The sequence below is a fragment of the Calonectris borealis genome, chromosome 19 (genome assembly GCF_964195595.1).
Source record: "Calonectris borealis chromosome 19, bCalBor7.hap1.2, whole genome shotgun sequence".
Lineage (NCBI taxonomy): Eukaryota > Metazoa > Chordata > Aves > Procellariiformes > Procellariidae > Calonectris > Calonectris borealis.
In genome coordinates, this window is record NC_134330.1 from 6,761,776 (window position 1) to 6,786,237 (window position 24,462).

The following is a 24,462-nucleotide window of genomic DNA, read 5'->3' on the forward strand; positions in this document are numbered from 1 at the left end:
CGGACCGCCGCGCCCCCCTCCCGGGCCGCGCTGCAGAATATGGACGCCTTGGACCACCCCCGCCTTGCTGGAGCAGTGGCACGGTCCGCCCCCCCGCCGCGGAGTGGTACGTCCCAAGCCTTTATAAGGGGCCGCCGCCGTCCTTCACTCCCTTTTGCCCTGCGTGCGGGGCGGCGGGTGAGTCGGGGTGCGCGGGGTCCCGCGCGGGGACGGGGCGGTTGGCCGTCGTGGAAGGTGGACGGGGGGAGGCGGAGGCCCGGCTTGCGGGGCGCGGCTCCCTTATCATTTCGCAGGCTGAGGTGAGAGCTCCCACCCGCCCCTGCAGTGGTGGCGTCCGCCGTGTCTCCCCGTCCCAGGGCCGCTCGGGTTGGGCCCGACCATTCGAGGGAGCGAAGGGGGGGTATGAGGGAGAACGGGCCGCGTGGGTGACGTGGGCCCGAGCGCCGCGCGCAGGGGAGGGGTGTGGCCTCGGAGCACGTGGCGCCTGACTCCCCTTGTCCCCGCAGGCCGGCCATGGAGGCGGGCGGCGGGGCCGGGGCTGCGCTCGGGCCCCTGGGACGGCTCCCCGGTAAGTTAAAAGGGGCTCGGTTGGGCTGGGGAGGCCTGTGGGCGTGCGTGTGTGTGAGGTATCGCTGCTGCTCGCTGCCCGAGCCGCGGTCGGGGTGGCGATGCCTTTGGCGGGCTCGTGGAGCTTGCGGTGAAAGGCTTGGGAGGGTAAAGCCTGTTCGCGATCGCTTATTTCCTCGTCGTGAGCCTCCTGGCTGCTTTCGGGCTGGTCCCTTGCTGCTCACAGCATCACCTGCTGCCGGGGCAGGGTCCTGTCAGGCCGAGAGCTCCGTTCCTGTGCTTTCTATGGATTTCTATTTTTATGGCGCTATTTTTAGCAAACAGGTAACTTCTTCGGTTGTTCGATGTGCCAGACCCTTTCTGTGCCACGAACATCACAACCTTAGAACCAGTGTTGTGTGGAATTTCAATTTAAAAATTGCCCTTACTGGCAAGCTGCGTAAGGGAGGTTTCTAAGTTTTCTAACTAAAAACACTTCAGAATTGTTGATTACTAAAAGCTGCCTGATATAAATATTTTGGTGATTCATGATATCAACACAAACATGGGAGGAATTACAAGCAGGCTGTTGGTGGTGAGGTTTTGGTGTTGGTGGGTTTATAATTCTCTAAAATTACTGCTGAAGAATATTCTGTCTAGTAATGCTTCTTTTGCTTTTGTTCCCACAGCAGGAAGATGTCTTGAAGTGAAAAGTAAGTTAAAGTTAATTTTGTAGTAAGGTGCACGAAGTTGTTAAGAAAGTTCCAGGCCTTTACTTGCATACTAATGACATAAAGCAGTTAAATACAGGACCACGAGTCAAAAATAACCTATAATAATTACATCTTAAAGCAAGTTAAATAAAAACTAATTAAAACTAATTTTACGTACCATTGAGTTAACGGAGCTAATGCCTTTTATAACAAAAGGGGAAAATGTACGACTGTTGGTTCAAGATGAAACAATTACTGTGTTTTAAGTAATCGAATACAAAAACTGTTGGCTGTTGATGATGATAACCCTGAATAGGAAGTGCCGTCAGATGCGAGAACTGACGATAACCTTCTTATTTGTCTGAAATACAGCTACATGCATGCAGAGTTTGAGTTCTAGAAATTTGTCTTCTACAGTTAATCAGGCAACTGTAATTTATACTTGCTTTCTGTGAAAAGTGCTCTTGTAATATCTAACATAGCTTCACGTCCATCTGTTTCACTTTATCTGCAGAGCCTGGTCTTTCCAGATGAATGTGACACAATGGGGGCTGGGAGCTAGTCGCTCTTTGGAGATGGCCCTAATGTGAAGGTAAGTGATGAATTTCGCTGGACTGTGTAGAGTTTTGTACCAGATGGAATCTAAGTTGAGAATGAATGAGGTTTATAGGCTGCCAGAAACTCGAGAATATTTTGTCAGTTCACACTTCATACCTTGAATCAATCTGGTTTGCCTCTTCTCTTCCTCAAAATTTAAAGCCTGGTATCTCTATATTTAGGTATAGCTTTCAGGTCTCTGCTGCCATGTACTAATTGTTACTACTGTCTACTAATTGATGTTACAGCTCTTTACAAGTCCTGTGGAAGGCAGTGAGACAGCAAGAGCAGGAGATTCTTCTGGGTGAGTTTAGTTTGGTGTGCTATTAGTTTAACGTAATGTTTTTTGGCTACAGTCTCAGAAACATTACCTGGTTGAGAACATTCTCATTGGCTGTGTTTCTATTTCTGTGTATTCGTAGCTCTAAAATTAATAATTAATGAAGGTCTAGGCCAAAAAATACTTCATTAGACTAAAATACAGGTAGTAAATATATAAGAGCAGCTGTCTTCTGCACTACAGTTTTGCTGACAGCACTGTAGAGCAAAGGGATAAAGGTCTTGCTTCTGCTAAAAGTGTATCGATTTACCTAAAGATATCATATGATGAAACTAACCAAAAATTGCTGGAATTACCGGCAGATTGACTGGTGGTGAGCAAAGGTTTTTCTGATGATATCCCTTACATTAACAAATGGGTTAATACCTGGTGCTGAATGGTTAACTTATCCGTGCTGTTGTATTACAGGTGTTTATGCTGAAAATGTCTGATGAAGAAGGAATCCAGTAAAACATGTGCGTAACCTTGGGGACTGGTGTTTGTAAACACTATGTATTTTTCTGCACTAAGATGTTAAGAAGTGGTAACAGTTACAGTTTTGATTACATGTATATTAAAATTATCTCAAAAAAAAACAACTGGGTCTGTTTTTTTCACTTACTGCCTTAAGGAATGATTTTGCATTATGCAACACATTTTTAATAAATATGCTGAGGACTCCTATAATTTGCTATAATATGATAAAGTAGATGTATATACACTGCAGTATAATTACTGTAGATAATGCAAATGGGTTTTAGTTGTGTAAGCATTCTACCTGGTGTTTGGTAATTTACTTGCTTTAAACAGTTTAAACAAGTGATACTAATACTGCTGCTGTAATTACTGGAGGGATTAGGCCTTAAGTACCCCTAACAGCAAGAAGAGGCAATGCAGCTATTTCTGCAGCTTGTTCCAGGCTTGCTATTTCTTCATTATTTTGGCCTCAACCTTCTGCAGCAATAGTGTTCTAGCCAATGTTCTACATCTCTTCTAAATAATGGTCCAAATGTGTGAGTCTAAAATTAATTGCCAGATGTGGAAAAAGGAAAGAGAGACTTATACTCGGCAACTTGTCAGCATTCTTCAGTGTCGCTAGTAAGAGTAAAAAAGGCTGCTTTTGTGATAGTTACTCGTTCTAAGGTTGATCTACAATGGAGGTTGATAAACGGAAGGTAACAAATTTTGGGGGAATCTTGGGGACTTAAAAGTGGAGGTGCTTGAATGAGAAAAACAGCCTCTGAGGCTGAAACTTTCCAGTTGGATTCATTATGTCAGTATAACTGGCAGGCTATAACGCTTCAATGGTCTTTTTATATTTACAGGAGGTGTGGAATGTAAGAGTCTCATCAAACCTAGAGCAATTGAGCATGTCCACTGAGACAGATTTAATGCAGGTGTTGGTGGTCATTTTGCCCACTTGGTGTCACCAAGTGACAGATTTTGGTACAGTCGTCTTTAGTGTGTGCTTTTTGAAAAAGGTAAACATCATTAATAATCTGATTCCTTGTGAGGGCGCGCTCAGTCTGTGCCGACAAGGATCAAGTAATGTTAACTGTGCAGCCCAAGTAGAAGGTACTCTGGTATTGCTTCTGAAAGTGATGAACCTTTCACCCAACTACAAATTTTGTCGGAGGGGCTGTGGCTAGGAAAAAGCCATTCCGGACAGCCAACAGAACAGTCAGAATGATAGTCAGTGAGGAGTATATTTTTACTGTAGTAATTTAGGTGAACAGTTCTTGGTTGTCATAAAATAAAAAGCAGGGATACAGCTTTACCCACAGGTTCGTAGTCCATAAAATCACTGTCACAGTGTGAGCTTGCTTATTTTCATGATGGTACAAGGGAAAAAGTGGCAACAGCGGAACGTAAATGTTATTCCAGTCCTGGGTCACAGACAAGACTTCAGGGACTGCCCCAGCTGTGACTGCACTTCCCTGCGTAGTTTAGGTAAGGACCTGAATCTGTTTTCTTGACTCTTACCTCCTGACTGATTACCTGAAAGAAAGTAGATGCTATGACTTCTTGTTTCCCATCTGGCATCACAGGGCAGTGTCCCTGTCCCTCTAATAGCACCGGTGAGCCCTGGTGGCTGCGAAACGAGTGGAACAAGTACGTACATCTCTGCTCAGGGCGTAAATTGTATGAAACGTGGGATTTCACAGAGGTTTCTTTCATTGAAAACTCAGAGTTATGTGTTTTAATCACGGAAGAACAGGTTTAATGTTTTTCAGAGAAATGTCAAAAAGCAATAGAGTGCTTGATACTATAATGTGCAGGTAAATCTGGATTTTTCCTGGGAATGTTACTGTGATACACGCAGGTTTTAATATAAAGATTCAACCTGGGTAATGGAGTATGCAAAACTTGTTTGGAACTAATCTGTTTCTTTTTATCTGAATGTGTGTTTGAGCAGTGTGAAGAACAGGTTGCTGCAATGTTTATTTTAATTAAAATTTTTAAGTAGAGTTAGAGTTCTAAGTGTTTAATGAAAGAAAACTCTTTTTGCGTGATTTTAAGAGCTTGTGTATTAGAACGTGTTGACAGAAGACATTTCTTAGCTGATACGATTGGCATTGGGAATAAAAATGGTTTTAAAGGTTTCAGAAAGAGCACAAGGAATCCGCCTTCTTTTTTTTAAATGAGATTCTGTACGCCATTAACGATAATGGAGGTAAGTGTAGCCACATGCCCACAGTAAACAGGAACAACTCAGCAAATTTTTGCTTGACTGTTTAACATGCTGTTTCATTTGGTCAAGAAAGATTTGCTGCAACTTGTTTTTGTAATTGTTCTTTCTAGTATGTATCAGAATTATTAAAATAGAGAAGAATTGATTTGGGAATGCTTATGTAAACAGGAAACAGTTTATCTGGGTTTATTGAGGTTACGAGTTGGTGGTACCACAGTTAACTATTCATGAGTTTCATTTTAGTATTACTTGTTTATGGTTTTCATCAGAAACAAAGTTCCTCAGCAGGGATCCTCTAACAGGCTGGTTTTTGCTAAGAGGAATGAGTGTTATTCCTACTAGAATATGGTGCCTCTTGAACAAAATAGGTGTCTTAAACATATTGCTCTGATCTTACATGGGAGCATATATAATCTTACTATTTATTTTACAGTGCTTGGGGGGAGGGGAAATAAAATCATTCTGGTTTGATTACATTTGGAGCACATCAACTTTACAGTGTTGGGGAATAAGCAACAGAAAAAATCCTGATTTTAAAATACAATTATTTTGGATTTTCTAAAGGTTTAAGAGAACAGTTGGCAGGAATCCCTGGCACTTACCAACCAACAACCACCGATAAATCTAAAATAGATGAAAGGATTAAAGCAGAAAGAAAAAAAAATACCTTACGCAGTGAAGCGAAGAATGGCGGAGTGCCAGCTTTTAGCAATAAGAGGGATGGCAATGTCATGCAGTAATTCATTTGTGCGAGAAAACAGTGATTACATATTACCCACAAAATACGTGCTGTGGCTGCTGACCTGATGGAGGGTGGCTGCTCTGGGTCATGGTCCTCCCGTTTGCGTCTTTCCTTCTGTGCCGAGATGGTGTAGAGGATGCCAACTGCAAAAACCACTGCTGTGATGTGAATATGCATTTAGCAGTAACTAGACTCAAATCCTCGGGCTCCTTTTTATATAGGGCACTAAGCAAGATGGGATGGGACTGACCTGGAATCTCTGTTCAGGGAATTTGTCGTGTGACTATGGTAAGGCACGAACTGCAGGCAGCTCGTCGCGCGTCACGTTTGAGGTGGAATGGATTAGAAGGGACGTTGTGCAAATGGTTTCCTTGCATGTGCCGGGCAAGGTGCATTGGTTTCATCCTTTTCCAATGTTGCATGAAAATGATGGAGGACAGGAAAGCAAGCGTGGTGTGGCCTGCGTCATCGGGGGAGAGAATTAACGTGGGGAAACGGCTGCCTTGCGAGTACTCCGTTTCCTTTTTGTAAATCACATGCTTCACGTTTCATATAAATGCTGGTTATCCTTGTTATTTCTTGATTAGTATTATAAAGCAATCATATCTACATCAGCATTAAAATAATCACTCATGGAAAACCATAAATTACTATAATTAATATATCCCAGCTATTAACTAAAATCTAAAGATGTGTTCTTTCTTGGTAGCTGCTGTTTCAGCGGAATGCTGTTTAGCTGGCTATATCCACTCGAGGAGAAGGGAGGAAGGGCTATACTGCATATTTCACCTTTGCAGAATGAAATGGGTCCTGAATTGTGAAGCTTCACTCCTTTTCTGTTGAAGGCAGATGAAGAGCAGTTAATTTTTCAACTCTTCTCTCCCTCATTTCTAATTAGTGAAAGAGGAGCAAGGCGCTGTCAAAGGAGTTGCTGTTTTCTAGCAAGGAACAACTAAGATGGTATTAGTGTCGTGCAAGGAAAATTTATGGGTTTGTTTTCTTCCAACTGCCACATTAGCAAATGCTTTATCTGTTATGATTTCTGATGCTAGAGGCAGCGACTGAGCACAGAGCGAAGGCTCCGAATAGCCGGGGGGTGTTTGGCCTTTCTCAGGCTCACCCAGGGCTCAGGCTCAGCAACGTTCATAGCATCTGATTTATTCTCTGCTGCCAAAGCTTTATCACATTTCACATGTTCCTGTAAAGAAGAACAAGGTTGACACAGCATTTAGTGGTCTGGTAGGACAAACATGCACCTTATTTTGTTAGTTCATGTCATTTAGTGTCTCAGTTTTATGCTTAAAATCAATTTTAGCCCAAATGTTATGCACTGATCCTAATACTGCTTAAAATTGGAAGAATTTAACGGGTGGAATTTGATTCAGAGCATGCAAGGAGGACATATTTAAAAAACAGTAAGCATTTTGCACTCCTGAACTCTAATTCAGGAAGAGGGAGAAGAGCATTTGCCTGTGTTACCTCCCGACGCTCGAGCCCACAAGATGGTGCAGTGACCAAGGTCAGAGCTTTTCTTGTAGAGAAAGAGATTTTACAACCTTGGAAGATGCTTGTTCGGCGAAACATGGTCTTACTGCTGGTTCCTTCATGGTTGTCTAATAAGGTTTGCAACTTTCATTAACATGCAGAGAATCCCCCGCGTAGTGAAAATATCACTCCTTAATTGGCTGTTAATAATGTTTCTTAGCGTAGGGCTGGCAGAGGCTGAGCCTCCATTTTCTTTGACACTGTGCAAACCCGTTACAGTAATGGTCCCAGCCCCGAAGCGTTTCTGGTCTGAGCAGACAGCGGTGACACGAGCGCGTGAAGAAACTGTGTGATGAGGAGCCAAAGGAGTTAAAATTTAGTTTTCTTTAGTAAAAATGAAAATACTACACGAAGAATTACTTACCCTTCGTTACCTTTCGCTCAGATGCATGCAGCCTCAGGACTTGCAAGCCCGGCTGCTTGCTGGAGCCCGCGACCCACGCAGCAAAGCCCTGCTGGGTCTCCTTGGTGGTGGGTGTTGAGCTTCAGCTCAGCTGAAGTCAATAAACGCCTCGCAGCGCAGCACCTGTGTGTGGGACTGTAAAACCTGAACAAAATACAAATGAGAAAATCATTTATACAGTGGAGACTGAATTTGAAAACCCTGCTGTTTTAATCAACTTGAAATGTTCAAAGTTTCATCTCCAATAATTAAGACCTTTCCTGTACGTGCTTTTTTCTTTGTTAGACTCCTGTTAGTTTTTGCAAGTCAATACTTAGATTTTTTTTTTTTTTCATAACAGGGTTTTTATTTGTAATGGTTTATGGTAGAATAATTGCATAGCACAGCTGCAACATGAACTCTCTAAACAAATGAAATAATGATCCATATTTCTAAAGCTGCCTATGGCTTTCTGGTGGGCTGTCCTTGTTTTTATTTTTTAATAATTTTAATTTATTTTCTAGATTTTTTTTGAATGACTTCCTTGCTTGTGCTTTTCCTGTAGGAGGATAGTTTCTTCAGGTTTGATTGTCTTTGCTTTTCTTGTATTCTGTACGCGTGCTAACTGCATTTGATGATTTGTTTGTGTTGGCTCTGAGTTTGTATTGGGTGCCGTTATTAACTGAATGGTGGAATAGGTTTGATAGCACATTCAGACACAAACTTCCTGAGGCAAAGTCTAAGCTTATCACCCAGATAACAAATTTTCCTGAACAGCTTTATTTATTAATAAATACCTGGGTCAAGATACTGGTGGTGTAGAATACTTCCTTCAGTCATTCGGTTATCACGGCCCTGATCTGCCAGCACATACAACACTGGTGATCCATGAAGATGTCCGGTTTAACGTGGCCCACAACGACAGCAGATGTAATGCTTTACATCGCTTGTGCCTCCATCAGACAACCTTGAAATGGTCCGCCAGCCTTCCTGTGAAGCCACAGCACCTCCTCACGAAGCAACTGGAGATCAGAGCCTCGCTGGGGTGAGTAAAGGGAAGGCCAATTTGGTCAGTGGTTGGATAAAGCAATTTTACTTAACTGTGTCAAATCAGATTTTTATTACCTTCAACCGTAGCAGCAAATAACAAAATCGTCGTGCCGAGTGCTCCTCGGGATGTGAAATACATGGGATGCAGGCTGTGAAGATGAGAATTGTTTCGAAGCAAGGTGCGAACTGGGAGCTTGGAACTGCAGAGAGATTTCAGAAGGTAATCGGAAGAGGCTGTACCGGGGTACGTGCACTTTGAGTTTGATTTAATGTGTATCCAGCCATCTCCCTAAACCAGCCCGTACGCTTCTGTACTGGGGGAGGAAGATGCTCTGTGTTTGCAGGAGGCAAAATAAAGCTTTTGTGTCAGCGCCGGGCTGTTCGGCAGTCCAAAATGGGAGACCACATCAAGGAGAAAGTATTTCAAAGCTACTGCTTTTAAGCTTCAAAAAGGTCTTTGGAGATGACAGCACCACTGTGTCGCTCGGCAGCGTATCAGCAGCTCGGAGGCTAAAGCTGAGGAAAAAGAAGGGTTTCGGGGGGGAGAACGGGACCGAGGTAACAGCAGTAACACCAAAATTTGAAGAACTGATGTGGTACCTGGAGCTGCTCACAGGGAGGAAGGGACAGCTCCGGTCTGACGGCTGCCCCGACTCTGGGTAAAGTTCAGCCCGTTTTTGGGGTGGGTTTCTCTAGTGGTTGTATGAAAGCTCCTTAGCTTGGGTCTTTGGAGAGAGCGTCTGGTACAGAGGAAGGTGGAGAGGCTGCTCTGCTTCCAGGGAAACCCCTCTGCTCGAGGGAGCCGCAGGCTAAGGTCACTGCTGCGAAAGACCTGGCGAGTACGTGGGGGAAACTGGAGATTGTAGAAGTTAGAGGAAACAGATAAAAAGTTATACTGTACTTGAGGAAACTTTTTCCCTCCTTAGCACCTCTGCAGAGCACGTTGAGGAGCCCAGTCACTGTGGGTGCGGATTTTTGGTCAGTTCAGAGAGGATTTTTGTGCAGAACTGTAAATACAAAGTAAGATTTACACTGTCGGATGCAGCAGGGACTTTTTCACCAACGCCCATAGGTTCATCCTTCACAGGCAGGTCTTATTCCTGTTCTGAGGGATTAAAATCGCATCCAATCAGTCTGGCGATTTCCCTCATCCCCCCCTACAGCCCCTGATAATCCGATCACCTGTTAAAAAGCAAGGTCTGCAGGTCCAGGGTTGCAAGAAGGGGTGGCCCAACCTGTGATGAGCAATGTCAGAGCTTGAATAATCGTATGAAGAGCCTCGAGGCTGCTCACAGACCGATGCCGGGCTTGGCTTGAGGCCGGGACGTTTGCTGACCCGAATTGATTAAATAGCTGGTGCTCGTTGGGGGCCCCAGCTGAGGCTGTTTACCTCCACTTTGTTTTAAACATCCACCTCCTGTTTAATCTCCCTGATAGCTCAGGCACAGGGCAAGGATTTTGGGTTTTCTTTTACTTTCTTTCTTTCTTCCCTTAGCAGAATCCAATCCTTTATAAAAATAATACTACGTTTACCTAATTTCTCCTGCTGCTTGCAGGGCAGCAAGCTCCAAGGAGGAGACAACAAACTTCTGGGCAGCGCTGGCTGGTTTTGGAGGTAGTTGAGGAGGAAAAGCTGCATTTCTGATCGATGATGAAGCAAGAAGCCTTTGAAGTTGTAGACTAGGAGGCAGAAGGTCACACTTGCACGAGGAAGAAGAGGTGGCACCTACATCCATTAGAAGAGGAAATTAAAGCAGGTAGGAAAAATTATGATTTCCCAGAGAAGCTGGTGTCTTATCACACCCTTTAGATTTTCCTAGAAATTAAGGAGGGAGAAGGAAATAATTGGTGGTCATGGGCAAATACTGGTGCACGGAGGGATTTCAAGAGGAGGCTGTGGGCATCTGTTACTTCGGAAGTTTTGGTGGGCTAGGAGGGAAAGGGAAAAGAAATGGATGATTGGGAGGAACACACAGATTAAAATAAGTACAAGAGACCTCTAGACACTTAAATATGTAAGAGTTGTACAGCACAAGCGATGTTTTGTGGTGAGTACATGGCATTGCTTCAGAAATGCCCTGGTCCGGAGCTTATTTCCTATCGGGTATTACCGATTGCTTGGCTCGTGCTTGGCAGTTACCGTCAGAGAACGCTGGTCTAATCCCTTTCACGTGAGCTGGGCTGAATTTGTGTGGGGCTGCCTTTTAAACGAGGCTTGCTTGGCAGACGTGGAGGTGGAGCGGACTTTGCCCAGCAGATGGGCAGTTTTGCTGACGTGCAAACCTGAGCTGCTAAGATCGGTCTGCAGGATGTAATTTCCATGAAAAGCTCCACCTAAATTAAAGCTGCAGTTCCATTGTGCGTCTGTACGGCGTGTTGCGTGGGTGGGGGGGAAAGAGCTCTTGCCTTTTACCACTTCCTAATTAGTAGTATCGCTTAAAGAAGCAATATCCGCTCAGGTTAACGAGCTAGAACGAGGACGGTTTCAGCAGCCAGAGATGTGCAGAAGACTGAGTTTAACTACCTCTGAGAGGGGAAACAAGGTTTTCTCCCAGCGACGCTGGGGACTTGGTTCATTTAGCGCATTGCAAGCACCTTCCCGTGCCGCCGATTTACCGACCAGGCCTAACGAACCGCTGGTGGGAGCTGAGGTTTGCTCCTACGCTCTAGAAACGAGCAGTAGTGAAATACGGCTCCTATCTCCTGAGTGTTGCAATGCTTCAAGCTGTTCTGCTGCTTTGTGTTTTTTTTTTCCTGGCTGAACAATGGAGTGATTTTTACAGTAACTTTTGCCAGTTGTTGGGAAAATGCGTATCACCCAGTTGGCTTTACGCACGCTTGCAAAGCCTCTCTTCTTCAGCCGCTTGGAAGGGAGAAGTGGGTGCTTTGTTCTTTTGAAAATCTCCCCCTTATAATTTGCCTGATTATCTTTTTCTTTCCAAAGAGCCTGAACATAGTTGGCAGGTTTTCGTGGCAGAGGGAGGCACGTGAGGGGCACAAGGAAAGGCGAAGTTTTGCATTTCAGCCTGCAGCTCTGTGCAAAGGTGTTTCCAGTGCATGTGGTGGAGGGGAGCTCTGAGCTTGCAAGAAAGCACAGCTTCCCCCAGAGTGATTGGAAAAATACTTAGCCTTTAAATTCATAATTTAACAAGCAGGTGTGTACAGTGAAGGAGATAAAACAGAAAAGTAATGGTGATGTTCTCCCCCTGTTGGAAAGCGATGTGTGAAGGCACGCAGCCTGAAGCAGATGCCTTTTATTTTGTGTGTTTGAAAATCTGTCTACCTCTGAGATTTTCTGCCCGCATCTCTATGCGCAGGATTCAGTAGGAGCTTGTTTGGTAACAGCCAGGTTAGTATGTACCCGGAGCATGATGCACATGGTGCTCAGAGATCAATTCTTTACTGCCACCTGATATAAATGAAATAGAAGACAAGCTGGAATTGCAGGTCTTACCTGGAGGTAGTGGCAAGACAAGAGGCAGCTGCAAAGGAGGAAAGGGGAGGCTCATTCCCATGGTGATGTGGGATGTAGCTGGATTTTCCGTATTTGTTACAGCCAATGTCCCTTCCTTTATCTTGTCGTTTTCCATATAAATTCTTGTCGTTTTCCATATAAATTCTTGTCGTTTTCCATATAAATTCTTGTCGTTTTCCGTATATCTCTGAGTCTCCGTATCTATTCCAGGAGTTTACACCTGTAGGGCAGGCATGCCTGTAGTAAGGTGCTTTGAGGTCTAATCACATAGCTGTGATTTTCCCGTTGGGTTTAGCATGTCTCTCACTATTGCTTGTGGTCCTGCTGCTGGCGGAGGCCTTCAGCGGCTGCTTGCGATGCAAAATCCTAATCACAGAGCACCTCCGCAAAGGCTCGCACAAACCCAGGGGAGCTCTGCTTTCCCCTGGGGAAGGACACAACTGACAGGTAACGCAGTCAGCCCTTGGGAGAGCCAGAAACAGCAGCCTCACCTAGAAAAAAACCAGTGATAAATGCACGGGCCAAATCTTCAGTGAGTTATGTATTGATTTTTCTCCTCTTCTTGGCACAGCACAAGGCAGTGGCCCTGTGCTTCTCTTTTGTAAACCTCAAATGCTATTTCTGCTTCCGCTAAGAGCTCGCGGAGGGATGCAGCATGCAACAGGCTTCCTCAAGAGCTGTGCTGGCAACTGATGGCTCAGCCAAACCCGCCAGATGCAGCTAGGCAAAGCCTTCTTGAAGGGTGCTATATAGGCTCCACAGGTTTATTTTCTCCTCAGATTGAATTAATAAAATAGCGAAGAAGAATGAAAGATGGCATAGAAGTCACGGAATCAATAAGCTATTAGGAGACAGAAAACCTGGGGAATGAATTTAGAAATCTGCACAAATAATTAAAGGTGGTGATGAGCAGATTGCATCCTTTCTGGCTCTTATTAAATCAGGTCTTCAATTTTATGTAAAACCACAAACTAAGCCAAAGGTTAAAACTGCTGTCTTCTCTGCATATTTACAGAAGAGAAGACAGAAAATGCAAGCCCAAAACTACCAGAAGGGACTACAAACAAAGCATCTCCAATTCTCTATCGATTAGGAGTAATTGAGCCATGGGCTTATGCAGTTTTCCTGCAAAAAGTTGGCACTGTATTCCTAAATACCTGTCCCAGGTGCCAGGGTTCCTCCCGTCCTTTCCGGTTAGCAAAGCTCGTAGAGTTCATCCTTGTGAACAAATTCTGCGCTAACGTGTTAATGGTAATGCACAACAAAAGCTTTCCCTGCCAGCTTAGTGATTATGGCTGCTCAAAGAAATAAGCTAACATCCACATTTTATTTCCGACAAGCCTTCAGCTCAATATAAATCACGTATTTTGGATGTACAGCTCTTTTTTGCTATTCTTTTATGATGTTGCTTGGAGACATTGGTTATTGCAACGTCTGAAAAAGGGGGTCAGTAAGTTTGGTTATAAGCTCGACCGTCTCACAAGGTAGCAGAAGAGCAGTCGTTGCTACCTCCTGACCAATTGCCACTGCCTTTCTCCGTGATAAAGCTTCCTATGCGTGATCTGTTCTAAATTAACCGGTCGTCCATCATGCAGCAGCTTTCCGCTTGGCAAGCAATTAACGGCGCAATCAATGAAATCTACTCAATTTAGCTGTGACCTCTGAAGGCTGATCTGCCAACTTAATACTCGGAGGCTGAGAGCTGCTAACAAGCCTTGCAGGCTCTCCCTCGATGCTCTTACTAGTGCAGGGCACATGGATTGCATGGCAAAATCTGCCAGATGTTTCCAAATCCTGACAGTTTAGGAAAACTGGTCTTCAAATCCATCTTATTTAAAGAAGTCGCTCGGGAATCTCTTTTGCTGGTTGTTAGCTTTAAGTGCATGGTGGAAGGACGCTGCGCTGCCCGTGGTCAGGGATGTCGTGTTTGAACAGCATCTGCTGCAAGAGAGCCCTGGTCCTGGCCAAGACCTGTGGCATTGTCGTGAGCATCAAAACAACAGGATACATCCGATTTTCCTTTTGTTTTTTTTTGCCTTGTGTTTGTAGTAAAAGGGAAATTTCACAGTTGAGTGAAGTATTTGCTCACTGAAATGTAGGAGATAATTGATGGGCTGGAAGGGGAGGGTGGCCTGATCCATCCATCCCTGCTCGCGGGAGGCTGGTCCTCCCCAGTGCTCAGTACTTGCCATCTGGCACCTTTTTCTTGGGCCCTGAAGTATTTTGGCATCGGCCTCATCACTCCACCAAGGAAAATGATTCCAACAAGAACTGCACACATCTGAACTGCAATGTGATTTTGGTTCAGAGCGCCTTGATCAGCCAGAGCTAAAGCCCCTCTGGTTTCTAACTGTGCTTGCTCAGTGTTTTGCATGTAAAAGAGGTAGTCCTTGAGGGATAATACTTAGTTGCTTTTCCAGATGCTCCTATATCCATTTTCCCTATCAGCTGAACTGCAGCAGACTATTCGCTGTCTCCAGGACCAGCGTTAAACACACCAGCATGAGCTGCCAATAAATAATGCAGAAGATTCCCCTAGCCAGGACTTTTTCTTCTATTAGTAAGGGGAAAAAATATCAGGCTTCAGGTAGCATGGGAGCAGCTGAAAGTTTTAGCCTAACAGGGTTTTTATGCAGATGTTTTTTTTTTTTAATCCCAGATGTTGTGGGTGAGATTTGCCCAGGTCTCAACCTTCTCCCTTCTTGTGTCCTTCATTGCAACCCCATCAGAATCACCTTTCCCTGGGAAAACTGCATCCTGCAAGCATCTTCCTTCACTCCTACTGGTTTCTTCTCTATTTAAGCAGCTGCAGCTGAAGCACTCTCACAAGAGTTTACTTTCCTCGCAATAACCAGGGTATTCATGTAGGTTTTGTTGTGGCCTGGCTCGCAGCCTTCAAAAGCACTCCCCAGCTGTTGAGTTATGTTTTAGGTGGAAAAAGCCTGATTTTGCGTGTGGCCTGACTCAGGATTTTGGAAGGAGAGACCCTGGGATGTACGTAGGGCTGGTTGCTCTCCTCTGGAACCTGCCTGTGAAGGAAAATAGCAGCCCAGCATTCCTAAATTTTGGATATTGGGATTTCCATGGAGATTTTGAGGTAGCTCCACTCCGGGCAGCTTGGCACCCTCCTGCCTTCAAGGGTCCGGCTGCCTCCGCGCCCGGGAACGGCAGCGTCTGCTCCGCAGGGCACTCGCTAGACATCCCACGTGACAAACGTAGGAATCCTTCTCGGTTCCTGCGGAAGCACTCTTCATGCTCCCCAAGCGCTGCATTTTCCAATAAATATCTGTAACGATGGTAGAAGTCAGCCAACCTGCTGCTCTCTGGGTTCTCAACTAGGTCAGCTTTTTCTTGTTTGAAAAACACGTTTTTCGCATTGAAAACCCACTTTCTTTTGCAGCAGTTGGGATTATTTTTCATTCACCCATTCCCCATAAACAGCCATTTCCTATGAACCTGCTTCTTTACAACCCAGAGGCTGCAAAATACAGATGTAAGACAAAACCCAGCCTGCACCCACCACCCCCTCCAGTTTAATCACTATTCCAGTTCTCCCCTGCAGTGCTGTGCGTTCCCGGGGAGCACACGGGAAATCCTCCACGCGCTGCAGCCCTACAAATATATATTTCCTTCTTAAAGCTTGGAAGGGAATGAAAATAAATACAATTCGAGTTGGGTTTTGCTAAGGCAGAGAGGAGGCTGCATCAGGGGAAGCCCAGTCCTTTAGCAAGTGCAGACAAAAACATTTGCCTGCCCTGCCCAGACACCCTCCCGTGTACCAGACAAAAACGGTTTTTCCTCTGAATAAAGAACAAGGAAGATGAGGAAGGAAAAAAAAGGTGATTTGTCCTAAAGGTGGGGATGATGGGTGTAAGTAAAATGGGTGAGAATGTGAGAGCAAAGGATGCGTTGGGCTGTATGCATCAGGGAGATCCCCCCCAGGGTTTGGTCCTGCTGGGGAAGGGATTGCACCTGCGTGGATTTGGAGGAGCTTTTCTGGTACAAGCAGAGCGTGAAATAAGTGGGCAGCCTCGCAGCCAGCCCTGCGCTAAAATTTCCCTTTGTCTCTTCTGCCCGTCTCCCAGCTGGGAACCTTCCTGCCCGCAAGCAGTCCCTGGCTGCAGATATTTGCATTTGTGGTAAAGTTTGTAGCTCAGCATGGCATTGCCCAGGCTATTGGACTGAGCTCCAAGCGGAGCGCGTGGCTGTAACGGTGCAGGGACATGGTGTTTGCTCCTCGCTTTGCCTTCCTCCCGGGCAAGCTGTCCTTGACCACGCACATGTAAATCCACAGTAGGACCCAAATCTGTTGTATTTCTTATTTTTTGGCTAGCTTTGTGTGATAAGTAGCAGTCATGATGTGCTGCCTGGGTGTGTGCAAACCCATGTCTTGAAAGTGTGCTATCACTGGTCGTGGGGTGCTGCAAGGGTGGGGAGCGAGCCTCTCGTGGTTTAAAGCGGCAGGCAGCCGAACACCACGCAGCCGCTCGCTCACTCTCCCCCTCGCAGTGGGACGGAGAGAGAATTGGAAAGGCAAGAGTGAGAAAAATTTGTGGGTTGAGATAAAGACAGTTTAATGGAACAGAAAAGGAAGGGAAAATAATAATAATTATAATGATAGAATATACAAAATGAGTGACGCACAATGCAATTGCTCACCACCCGTGCTGACCGATAACTAAGCAGCGATTGCTACTTCCTGGAACACGTCTACCATTCATATACTGAGCATGACGTCACATGGTATGGAATACGCCGTTTGGCCAGCTGGGCCGGCTGTCCCGGCTATGCTCCCTCCCAGTGCTTGGTAGAGCATGGAAGCTGAATGTCCTTGACTAGCAGGGTACTTAGCAACAACTGAAAACATCAGTGTGTTATAACATTCTTCTCATACTAAACTCAAAACACAGCACTAGGAAGAAATTTAACTCTATCTCAGCCGAAACCAGGACAGATCCCCATCGAGCCTTTAACGCCACTTCATCATCTTAGAGGACCTCTATTCCCCCAAGGCATGGAAAGGAAAGGCTGAATCTCCAAAGCCCGGCAGGTTCTGGTATTGCAGGGTCGTCAGTCCTTTTGCTTACGACTGTTGAGTGTTTGAGAGTATTTCTTGAAGACGGCGCCCGCTTGTATGAAGCGGTGAGACTCGCATCGCTGGAGGCTCTCGGAGGACTGCGAGTGACGGATCTGGTTTCCTGTTGGTCCTTCAGAATTTAATGCTGAAGTTATTTAATAGAGCCAGAAAGATCATCTCCTCTTGCTGTGTATAATTTGCTGGTGGAATACGACCTCCAGGCAGATAAAAACCTCAACTGCCCCTGGAGCGAAGGAAGAGCGGGATCACTGCGCGATGTTTCCAGGACGACACCTGCGTACCAAAGTGGTTGGGAAGAGATTAAATCTGTTGCTTACCTCGGCACATTACACTGGAGAGGTTAGGTTAGTTGTTTTTTCCCTTCCTCATAAGCATTAATACATGAATACTGCTAATAAGGTCAATCGGTTTCCTTGGCAATAGCAGCTACCGGCGACGCGCTCCCAGTTAATGGAACATGGGAGCCTTTGCGTTTCCGAGGACACGAGTGGTCCCTGCACGAGCTCAGGAGCCCCCTCCTCTCCCGCTGCTGAAAGGAGGTCTGCTGAACCATAGGAAAGCGCCCAAACGTTCGTGCCCGAGTGCAAGGTCAGTCGCAGTGTGATAACCCGGTGCGGTTCCGTGGCCTGGGGCAGCCCCAGCCTCCCCGGTGTCCCCTTGGTCCCCTGGGTCTCCTCTCCTCCGCAGCAGCTTTGGGTAGTCCTCTCCGAAGGACTGGTGAGCAGCAAGCAATGCTTTTGGCCAAAGTGGTTTTGAGCTTCTTCATGTCCTCAACCGTGCCTTCTGTGGCTTCCTGGCTTTCCAGCACAGTCCCTGCTCGGGGGTGACCATCACCAGCCCTCTTGCCCGCTCCCAATGCCCCCCAGGAACGTAACCCTCATTTTAAATGAATAATCGCCTTCAAAAACCAAATGGGGCTTGTGCAAACTCTTCCGAGATAACCCAGCGGGAACGAGCCCTCCGGAGCACATGGCATCAGCCCTTTCAAGCCTCTCTCATTTCTCGTCTGCTGTTTTGATTCCCCTCGGTGTGGGCTCTTCAATCTGCGCAGAATGATTTCCTAGTACGTTTTTGTTGCTGAAGGCATAAATCTTCTCCCACAGACCAGTTTCTTTCATGCACAGGCAGAGCTGTGTGGTGCCGGTGGAGATAACTAACCAAACCGGGCTTGGATGTTTTATGGACTTTTTTATTTTATGGTGGACATTTCCTCCTCCCTTTGACAACAAATGACCTCAATCAACTTTAATATTCTAACAGCAGTGATTTTCAGTACTTAAATCCTTCTTCTAGGGCCATTTAAAGCTTCTGACCAGAACAAGTAGCCCGGTGTAGCACAGCAAACGTTGATTATGTATGGAGTGAGCTCCAAGCTTGTTTTGATGCTGGCGGGCTGGGAAGGGAAGCAATCTCATGCTGCTTTCTTAAAAAAAAAAAAAACCCACTCTTTTCTGAGCCCACAGGATCATCGTCATCCTGAAATGCAATAAATGGCTAATTGACCTAATCCACACTGTGAGGAAGAGACTGATGAGCTAAAGCCTCTTGGTTTTATAACTGAGGAAAATAGAGCTGGGTTTTTTTTCCCCTCTTCCTCTGAAAGTCAGTAATTTGGTGCAAGCTTCAGCATGCACAAATCTATCGATAAAAGGCCCTTTCTAGTTATCTCCCTTTCTCAGAAGGGCTAAATCCTCGCTGGACACAGAGGTGCTGGCACAGCCCGCCTGTACCTGTGGGGCAGAGCTGGCTCAAGCGCTGCAACGTCTGCACGGGGCGAAGGGCTGAGGGACGGGGGGTCTTTCTCCGGAGGCTCGTCCTTCGCAGCGCGGTCCTGGGTGATCGCACGAGGGACCCGGCCGCAGCATTTCACGGCAGAGGGGGACGGCTGGGAGGAGGTGCTCCCGATTCGCAGCAAATCTGCGGCAGCATTGGGCGCAGAGCCTTGCAGCCAAAAGTTGGGCTGGTGGGCTGCTGGTAGCCCCTTGCAGAAAGAGCCTGATAGATGCAAAATATCTCCCAGTTGATTGATGTGTTTCACAGCAGGTAAAAGCTCGGCTGGAGGGGAAATGTGGCAGGAGCAAACCTCCTGGGTGGTTTGTGTCAGTGAGGGAATTGAGCGTGCAAAGCATCAATAAATGATGCAGCACTCTAAATGCAAAGTGCCTCTGGTTTATGAATTTTTACGGCTGAACTTGGGGGGTCCAGACAGATGCTGAGGTCCAGGATGGCTGACTCCTGTGCAAATACTTAGCAGAAAACAAAAACCTTGCAGCAAGGAGCTTGTGATTTAAATAATTTAAACAGAGGGGGGCCTGAGCCATGCAGGGGAAGGAGGGGAGCCCAGTTCCGAGTACTGAGGTACTGAGCAAACCAGTGCCTGACCTCTTATAGAAGAAATTGCTGGAGTTTCTTTTTTGCAAGGAGAAATCTTGTTCTTGATGAAATCTCCGTATGTTGAGTTGACAAATCTCTGTGAGGGATGTACAACTGGCACAGCAGGGCGACGTGCGCGTGTGGCGGATGAAGTAGTGATGGTGGATTTACTGCCCTGGGTATAGGCACAGGCTTTACATGCTGCCTGTCAGCCTTTCTATACAAACAAAACATAGGTGCCATAGGCTCCGTCCCGCAGCCTGCCCCAGGCCAGGAGACCCCTGCATGTGGCTGCTGGGGAGGGGGAGAAGTGCAGCCTCCCCCGAGGATGGGCTGATGGTTAGGGATGCAGCTGAGACCCGGCCAGCCGGGTGTATCACACCTTGCTTAATTTATACCTCTGCTAAAGGTACCTTATTGAAGTCGTAGTAATGGTGGAAATAGTCCCCGCGTGCTGCAGGGAAGGTCTCCTGTGAGTTAGGACAAACCTGCTCTCACCAGTTGGCTGCTGTGTCCTGTATGAGCCCCTGCCATGGTTTGGGTGCTGGAACAAACGTCACATAAACGGTCCTTGCTGCAAATAAAAAGCCGTTTCCTTCAGTGCACTGAGACTGTAACACTGGAGAGAAACACCCCGCGGAGCAGTATGCCATTCTCAGTATTCCGCTCTCCCGCATTAGTTTTGCACTGTGGCGACATTGCAAATTTAACAGATGCTTTTATGATGCTTCTGTGTCCACCTTGTGCCCACGCTGCAGAATCCAGCCCATAAACTGGGCTATTTATTTCTCCAGCCAGCTACAGCAACCTCTTTTTTTTTTTTTTTTTTTTTTTTTTTTTTAAGCACCCTGGAGAACCCAGACCTGCAGTGCTTAGCACGGGTTTTTTGCTGGGGTGCTCTGGGCTGCCCGCTGGGCATTCAAATCTGTACAGAGGAAAAATTCAACACTGGGTCTTTATTAAACACTGTCATTTATTTTGATTACGGATAGTTCCTTTATTTCAAACAGAACAGTGTATTCACTGCAAAGTTTTTTTTTTCATGCCTGTTGGAAAGAGTTAGCATTAAAAAAAAAAAAAAGGAAAAAGGCGTGGATACATGCAAATCATATTGAACTTTGCCAAATGTATTAAAACGAGTAGCAGAGTTTCTTCGAAGTTACCTACTTGCATACAGAGGAGAAACAACCACTGACAGCCTGAAGCTCCTCTGGAAAAAAGCTTCCCGGTGCAGTGATGTTGAACGAGCAGAGCCAAAGAGACGACCGAAACGTCTGACTGCGATTGCCCCCAGAAAAAGCAAAGCCAGAGAGTCACTGCTGCGAGCCAGGAGAACGATGCTGTAAAACTGGTCAGGGGAAGGGCTTTGAAGAGCCAGAAAGGGGCTCCTCTTAGCCAAGGGAGTCACGGCTGGGCCTGTGACCGTAAGGGAGGGGAAGTTTTTTACACTTTCCTGCCTGCCCCCAGGTTTACGATCAAATGAAATTCTGGTTCAAAAAGCCAAAGTGCACGTTCCAGCGCTGCTGCTCTGGGGTGATCCATTTTCCATCAAAAATAAAATAAAATCAAACCCATGTCTCTTAGAAAAAACCAAAACAACATTTTTTAGAAACAAAGCACTCCTGGTCCGGGGGGCGATGGACACAGCCAAGTGACCCAAGAGCCTTTCTGAGGCTTTGAGCCCCCAGCTGGCTGCGTCTGCCCAGCCCTCGGTGGCAGCGATACAGGGGTGAACCCCAGGATTATTTTTTCTTTTATAAACCTTCAGTATTGGGGTCTCTTTTCTCAGCAACAGCAATCAACCTGCGCTGAGCCCCAGCTCCGGATTTTGCGGATCGCTCCCCAAAATGGATCAAACACTCAGCGCTGCCGGTGCAAGCTCCAGGTACCACATTAAAAGCTCTGGAGTTATTACAGCAGCACGGCTGGTGGGAAACTGGATTTTACATCTGAATAAATACCAGGTAGGCACAAGTGCCAGCCCGATTTCAGTAAGGCCGGAGGGCGAGAGCAGCGTCCGGGCACGCTGCGGGCTGGCATTTAGCTCCGCACCAGGAAAGCGAACGCAACACCCCTGGTTAGTGTGCGATCAGACTTTTGCTGTATCTCAGCAGGTACGCCGTTCATCAGCAGCTCCTGAAGTCAGGGTTGGAAAGGATTTAAGGTTTGCCTCGGCGGCAGTCCTCTTTGGGGTGACCGCTGTCCGTCCATCAGGCGTGGGAGAGCAGCTGGGGTCTGGCTTGATCCAGCGCTAAGGAGAGGGAGCCCTTCCCTGCCAAGTCTGGGCGCCGCCTTCTCCCCTTTTGTGCTCTTCCAGGGGCCTCGTATTGCACCACCGTGGAGATGCATTTTTGAGAGGTTAAAAAGCATAGCACGTCACTAATGTTTAAAAATACCTGGCCAGCTTTTATAAAACACAAGTCTTCAATGCGATCACCTTTATGTGTTCTTTGAAAAGGAAAAAAAGTTGACATTCATCGTACGGGAGGAAGGCAGCAGTCCGGACTCCCGAAGCATCCCACCGTGTGAATCGACCCTCCGCCAGGACCTCCAGCGCCGAGGTCTCGGTTTTAAGTCACCCTTGCTCAACGCGCCCACCCAAGAGCCACGGAGCCGGACATCATGTCTGCGGTGTCGCAGCACCTTGCTCCGAGTTGGGGAGCTCCCCAGCCTCGACTGTTCTGTCCATCTGCTGCAAGCCTATGTTGTCAGTCTGGCCTGGTCCAGCTTGCAGGTCCTCCTGGCTCTCGGCCAGGCCATCTTGGCCCTCCAAATCGCTTACCTGACCTTCGCCGAACTCCAGAATGGTTGGCAAATTGCCTTGCTTTGGGCATCGTCTCTTTAGGCTGACCAAGAAGGGTTGCGGCAAGGAGAAGATGTCCACGTTGTTGCCGAGGTCGATCCAGGTGATGCTAGGGAACTTCTTGGGGTCCTTCAGGGTTTCGGTGAGATCCCGTAGGATGGCTTTGGTGAGCCGGTTGCCGTTGAGGGAGAGGGTGGTGAGGTGCGGCAGCACGCAGAGCGCCGGCAGCAGTTGCAGCAGCATGTCGTCCGTCAGCTCCGTGAAGCACAGCTCCACCGTGTCGATGTGCTCCGAGCTGTGCTGGAGGTAGGACGTGACGCGGTCCAAGTCTTTCAGCGTCAGCGGGATGCCCGACAAGTCCACTGTGTTGTCCTGAGGCTTCCCCATCAGGACAGCTTTCAAGCTGCGGGGGAAGAAAAGGAGAGGGACATTAATGTGGGGGGGACGTCTCTGCTTGGTGGCACTGCTTTGGGCTCCCTGGCTGCTTTTGGAGGGGGCAAGAACATGACTTATTGAGGTAGGATGTTCAACTGGGGCTAACCGTCTCTTCTGTAGAGGCCAGGCGCGTGTCTCTGCAGTTGGGGGGCAGAGAGACATTTCAAGGCTGTTGATTGATGGAAGATGGCCAGAAGCAAGGCATCCATACTCAAAAACCGTAATTCAGAAAGAGTGCAGAGTTCTTTTCCACAGCCACTGCAAACCCCTGGAATAAAGAGGCTGTCCTGCTGCTTTTAAAGGTACAAAAAAGGGCAAGGAAGCCCTTGGTTAGATGGACAGGAATTGTAGCTTATGCCGGTGCTGGTGTAACGCTTCTCAGCAACACTGCTGGTTAGGAAGCTCTTTGAGCAGGAGGACACGTGTTTGTCCTCTCGGCTGTACAGGTGGGAAACTGAGGACCCGCACCAGAACGACTTTAACCCCAGACAGCAAATATAGGATAGAGACCTCCAGGGTTAGGTGATTTGCTCTAGTATTGCCAGTGTGTTAGACCTATTATGTCTCTTCAGTCTGGCTGCCGAGCAGATGAACGCTACGGAGAAATCCTTAGATAAATAAATTAATTCTCATGATGGCCCTACAGAGACTCATTAGCATGAGCTAGACGGGAGTTTCACAGGTCAATTTATCTTCTAAAGCGAATCAAAGACACATCTACAATCAGGACCTGTCGGCAGACTAGCGCTGCCGAGGACTTTTTGCTAACAAATTATTCTGAGTGAATTAGGAGGTGGAAGGAGCCTCACGCATGCTAATTGCTCGTGTCGACTTGGTGAGCTCTCACGTCTCACCTGCTGCGGCGGCAGACGGGTTAGCCTCACGCCAAACCAGCCAGCTGTGGAAATGCCTTTGCCTTTCATTACAGCCCGAGCCGGGGAATGGTTCTGCCCAGCACCTGTTGGTTTTTCTACCTGAAAATGCAAACCTGCACTAACACTGCTCTTAGCCCCCGAGCAAGCCCCCCGCTCCGCTGCGCAGATGCTCAAGTGCATCTGCTCCGGTGCCAACGCACCTTGGTTGAAATTCGTCTTGCACGGCACGGTAAGATGTTTTACGGCTAGTCCTACAGCTGTTTGTGATCTGGGGGGGTGTGCGGGCAGCTGGTAAGCGCTGGGCTTTCCCCCTGAGCAGTTCCAGAAGTAACACAGCTAGAGAGTTCGTAAATTGTGCTGAGCTTCAATTCGTAAATAATGCCCACAGCCAGCCAACTTTGCAAGGTGTTGCGAGCTCCCCACGAGACTTTGGGGGAGTAACTTGGAATAGAGGAAGGTGGGAGGCAATGGAGGTTATTTGTAACCATCAAAGCATTTTATGGTTGGCTCATCAATACCCGGGTTCACCACTGGGGTAGGAGGAGTTTGCCGGGGCCACTTGAGAGAGTACTGGAGACCTGCAAGCCAAGGAGGAGTGAAATTTCTGCGGTTCCTATACAAATCAACCCCAAAATGCATGGGGGGGGGGGGGGGGGCGTGTGTGTACTTTCATCACCAGAATAACTTTCCTGAATAATCACAAGAAGGCTCAAATTGCTACAACCTACAGTTAAAGAGTTTGCTGCAAGCCAGCATGTCTCGAGGTGTTAGGAAAGGGCCAGGGAGATCAACCCAGCAGCAGAAGGGGACGCGCCGC

The 24,462-nt window shown here is 47.0% G+C and overlaps 1 protein-coding gene, 1 long non-coding RNA gene and 2 other non-coding genes across 5 annotated transcripts in view; 3 read left to right on the forward strand and 1 right to left on the reverse strand.

The window, feature by feature from the left end:
• The first annotated feature begins 156 nt into the window (after window positions 1-156).
• On the forward strand, window positions 157-2,774 carry LOC142090615 (uncharacterized). Of its 2 annotated transcripts, XR_012676603.1 has the most exons (6): window positions 157-299; window positions 507-568; window positions 1,236-1,259; window positions 1,774-1,851; window positions 2,105-2,160; window positions 2,605-2,774. It is a non-coding gene; the product is annotated as an uncharacterized LOC142090615 (long non-coding RNA). The 2 variants fall into 2 exon arrangements; XR_012676604.1 differs by lacking the exon at window positions 507-568 and having other exon boundaries at window positions 161-299.
• LOC142090799 (small nucleolar RNA SNORD49) lies at window positions 1,552-1,626 on the forward strand. The gene has a single exon (XR_012676638.1). It is a non-coding gene; the product is annotated as a small nucleolar RNA SNORD49 (small nucleolar RNA).
• Window positions 2,458-2,531, forward strand: LOC142090803 (small nucleolar RNA SNORD65). Its single transcript, XR_012676642.1, has one exon. It is a non-coding gene; the product is annotated as a small nucleolar RNA SNORD65 (small nucleolar RNA).
• Window positions 2,775-20,475: 17,701 nt separating the features above from the next.
• LRRC75A (leucine rich repeat containing 75A) overlaps window positions 20,476-24,462 on the reverse strand; it is a 95,846-nt gene continuing 91,859 nt past the window's right edge. Inside the window, exon 4 of the mRNA XM_075168789.1 lies at window positions 20,476-22,738. Within this exon, the coding sequence (XP_075024890.1) occupies window positions 22,153-22,738 (586 nt within the window). The 3' untranslated portion in view covers window positions 20,476-22,152. The remainder of the gene's footprint in view (window positions 22,739-24,462) is intronic.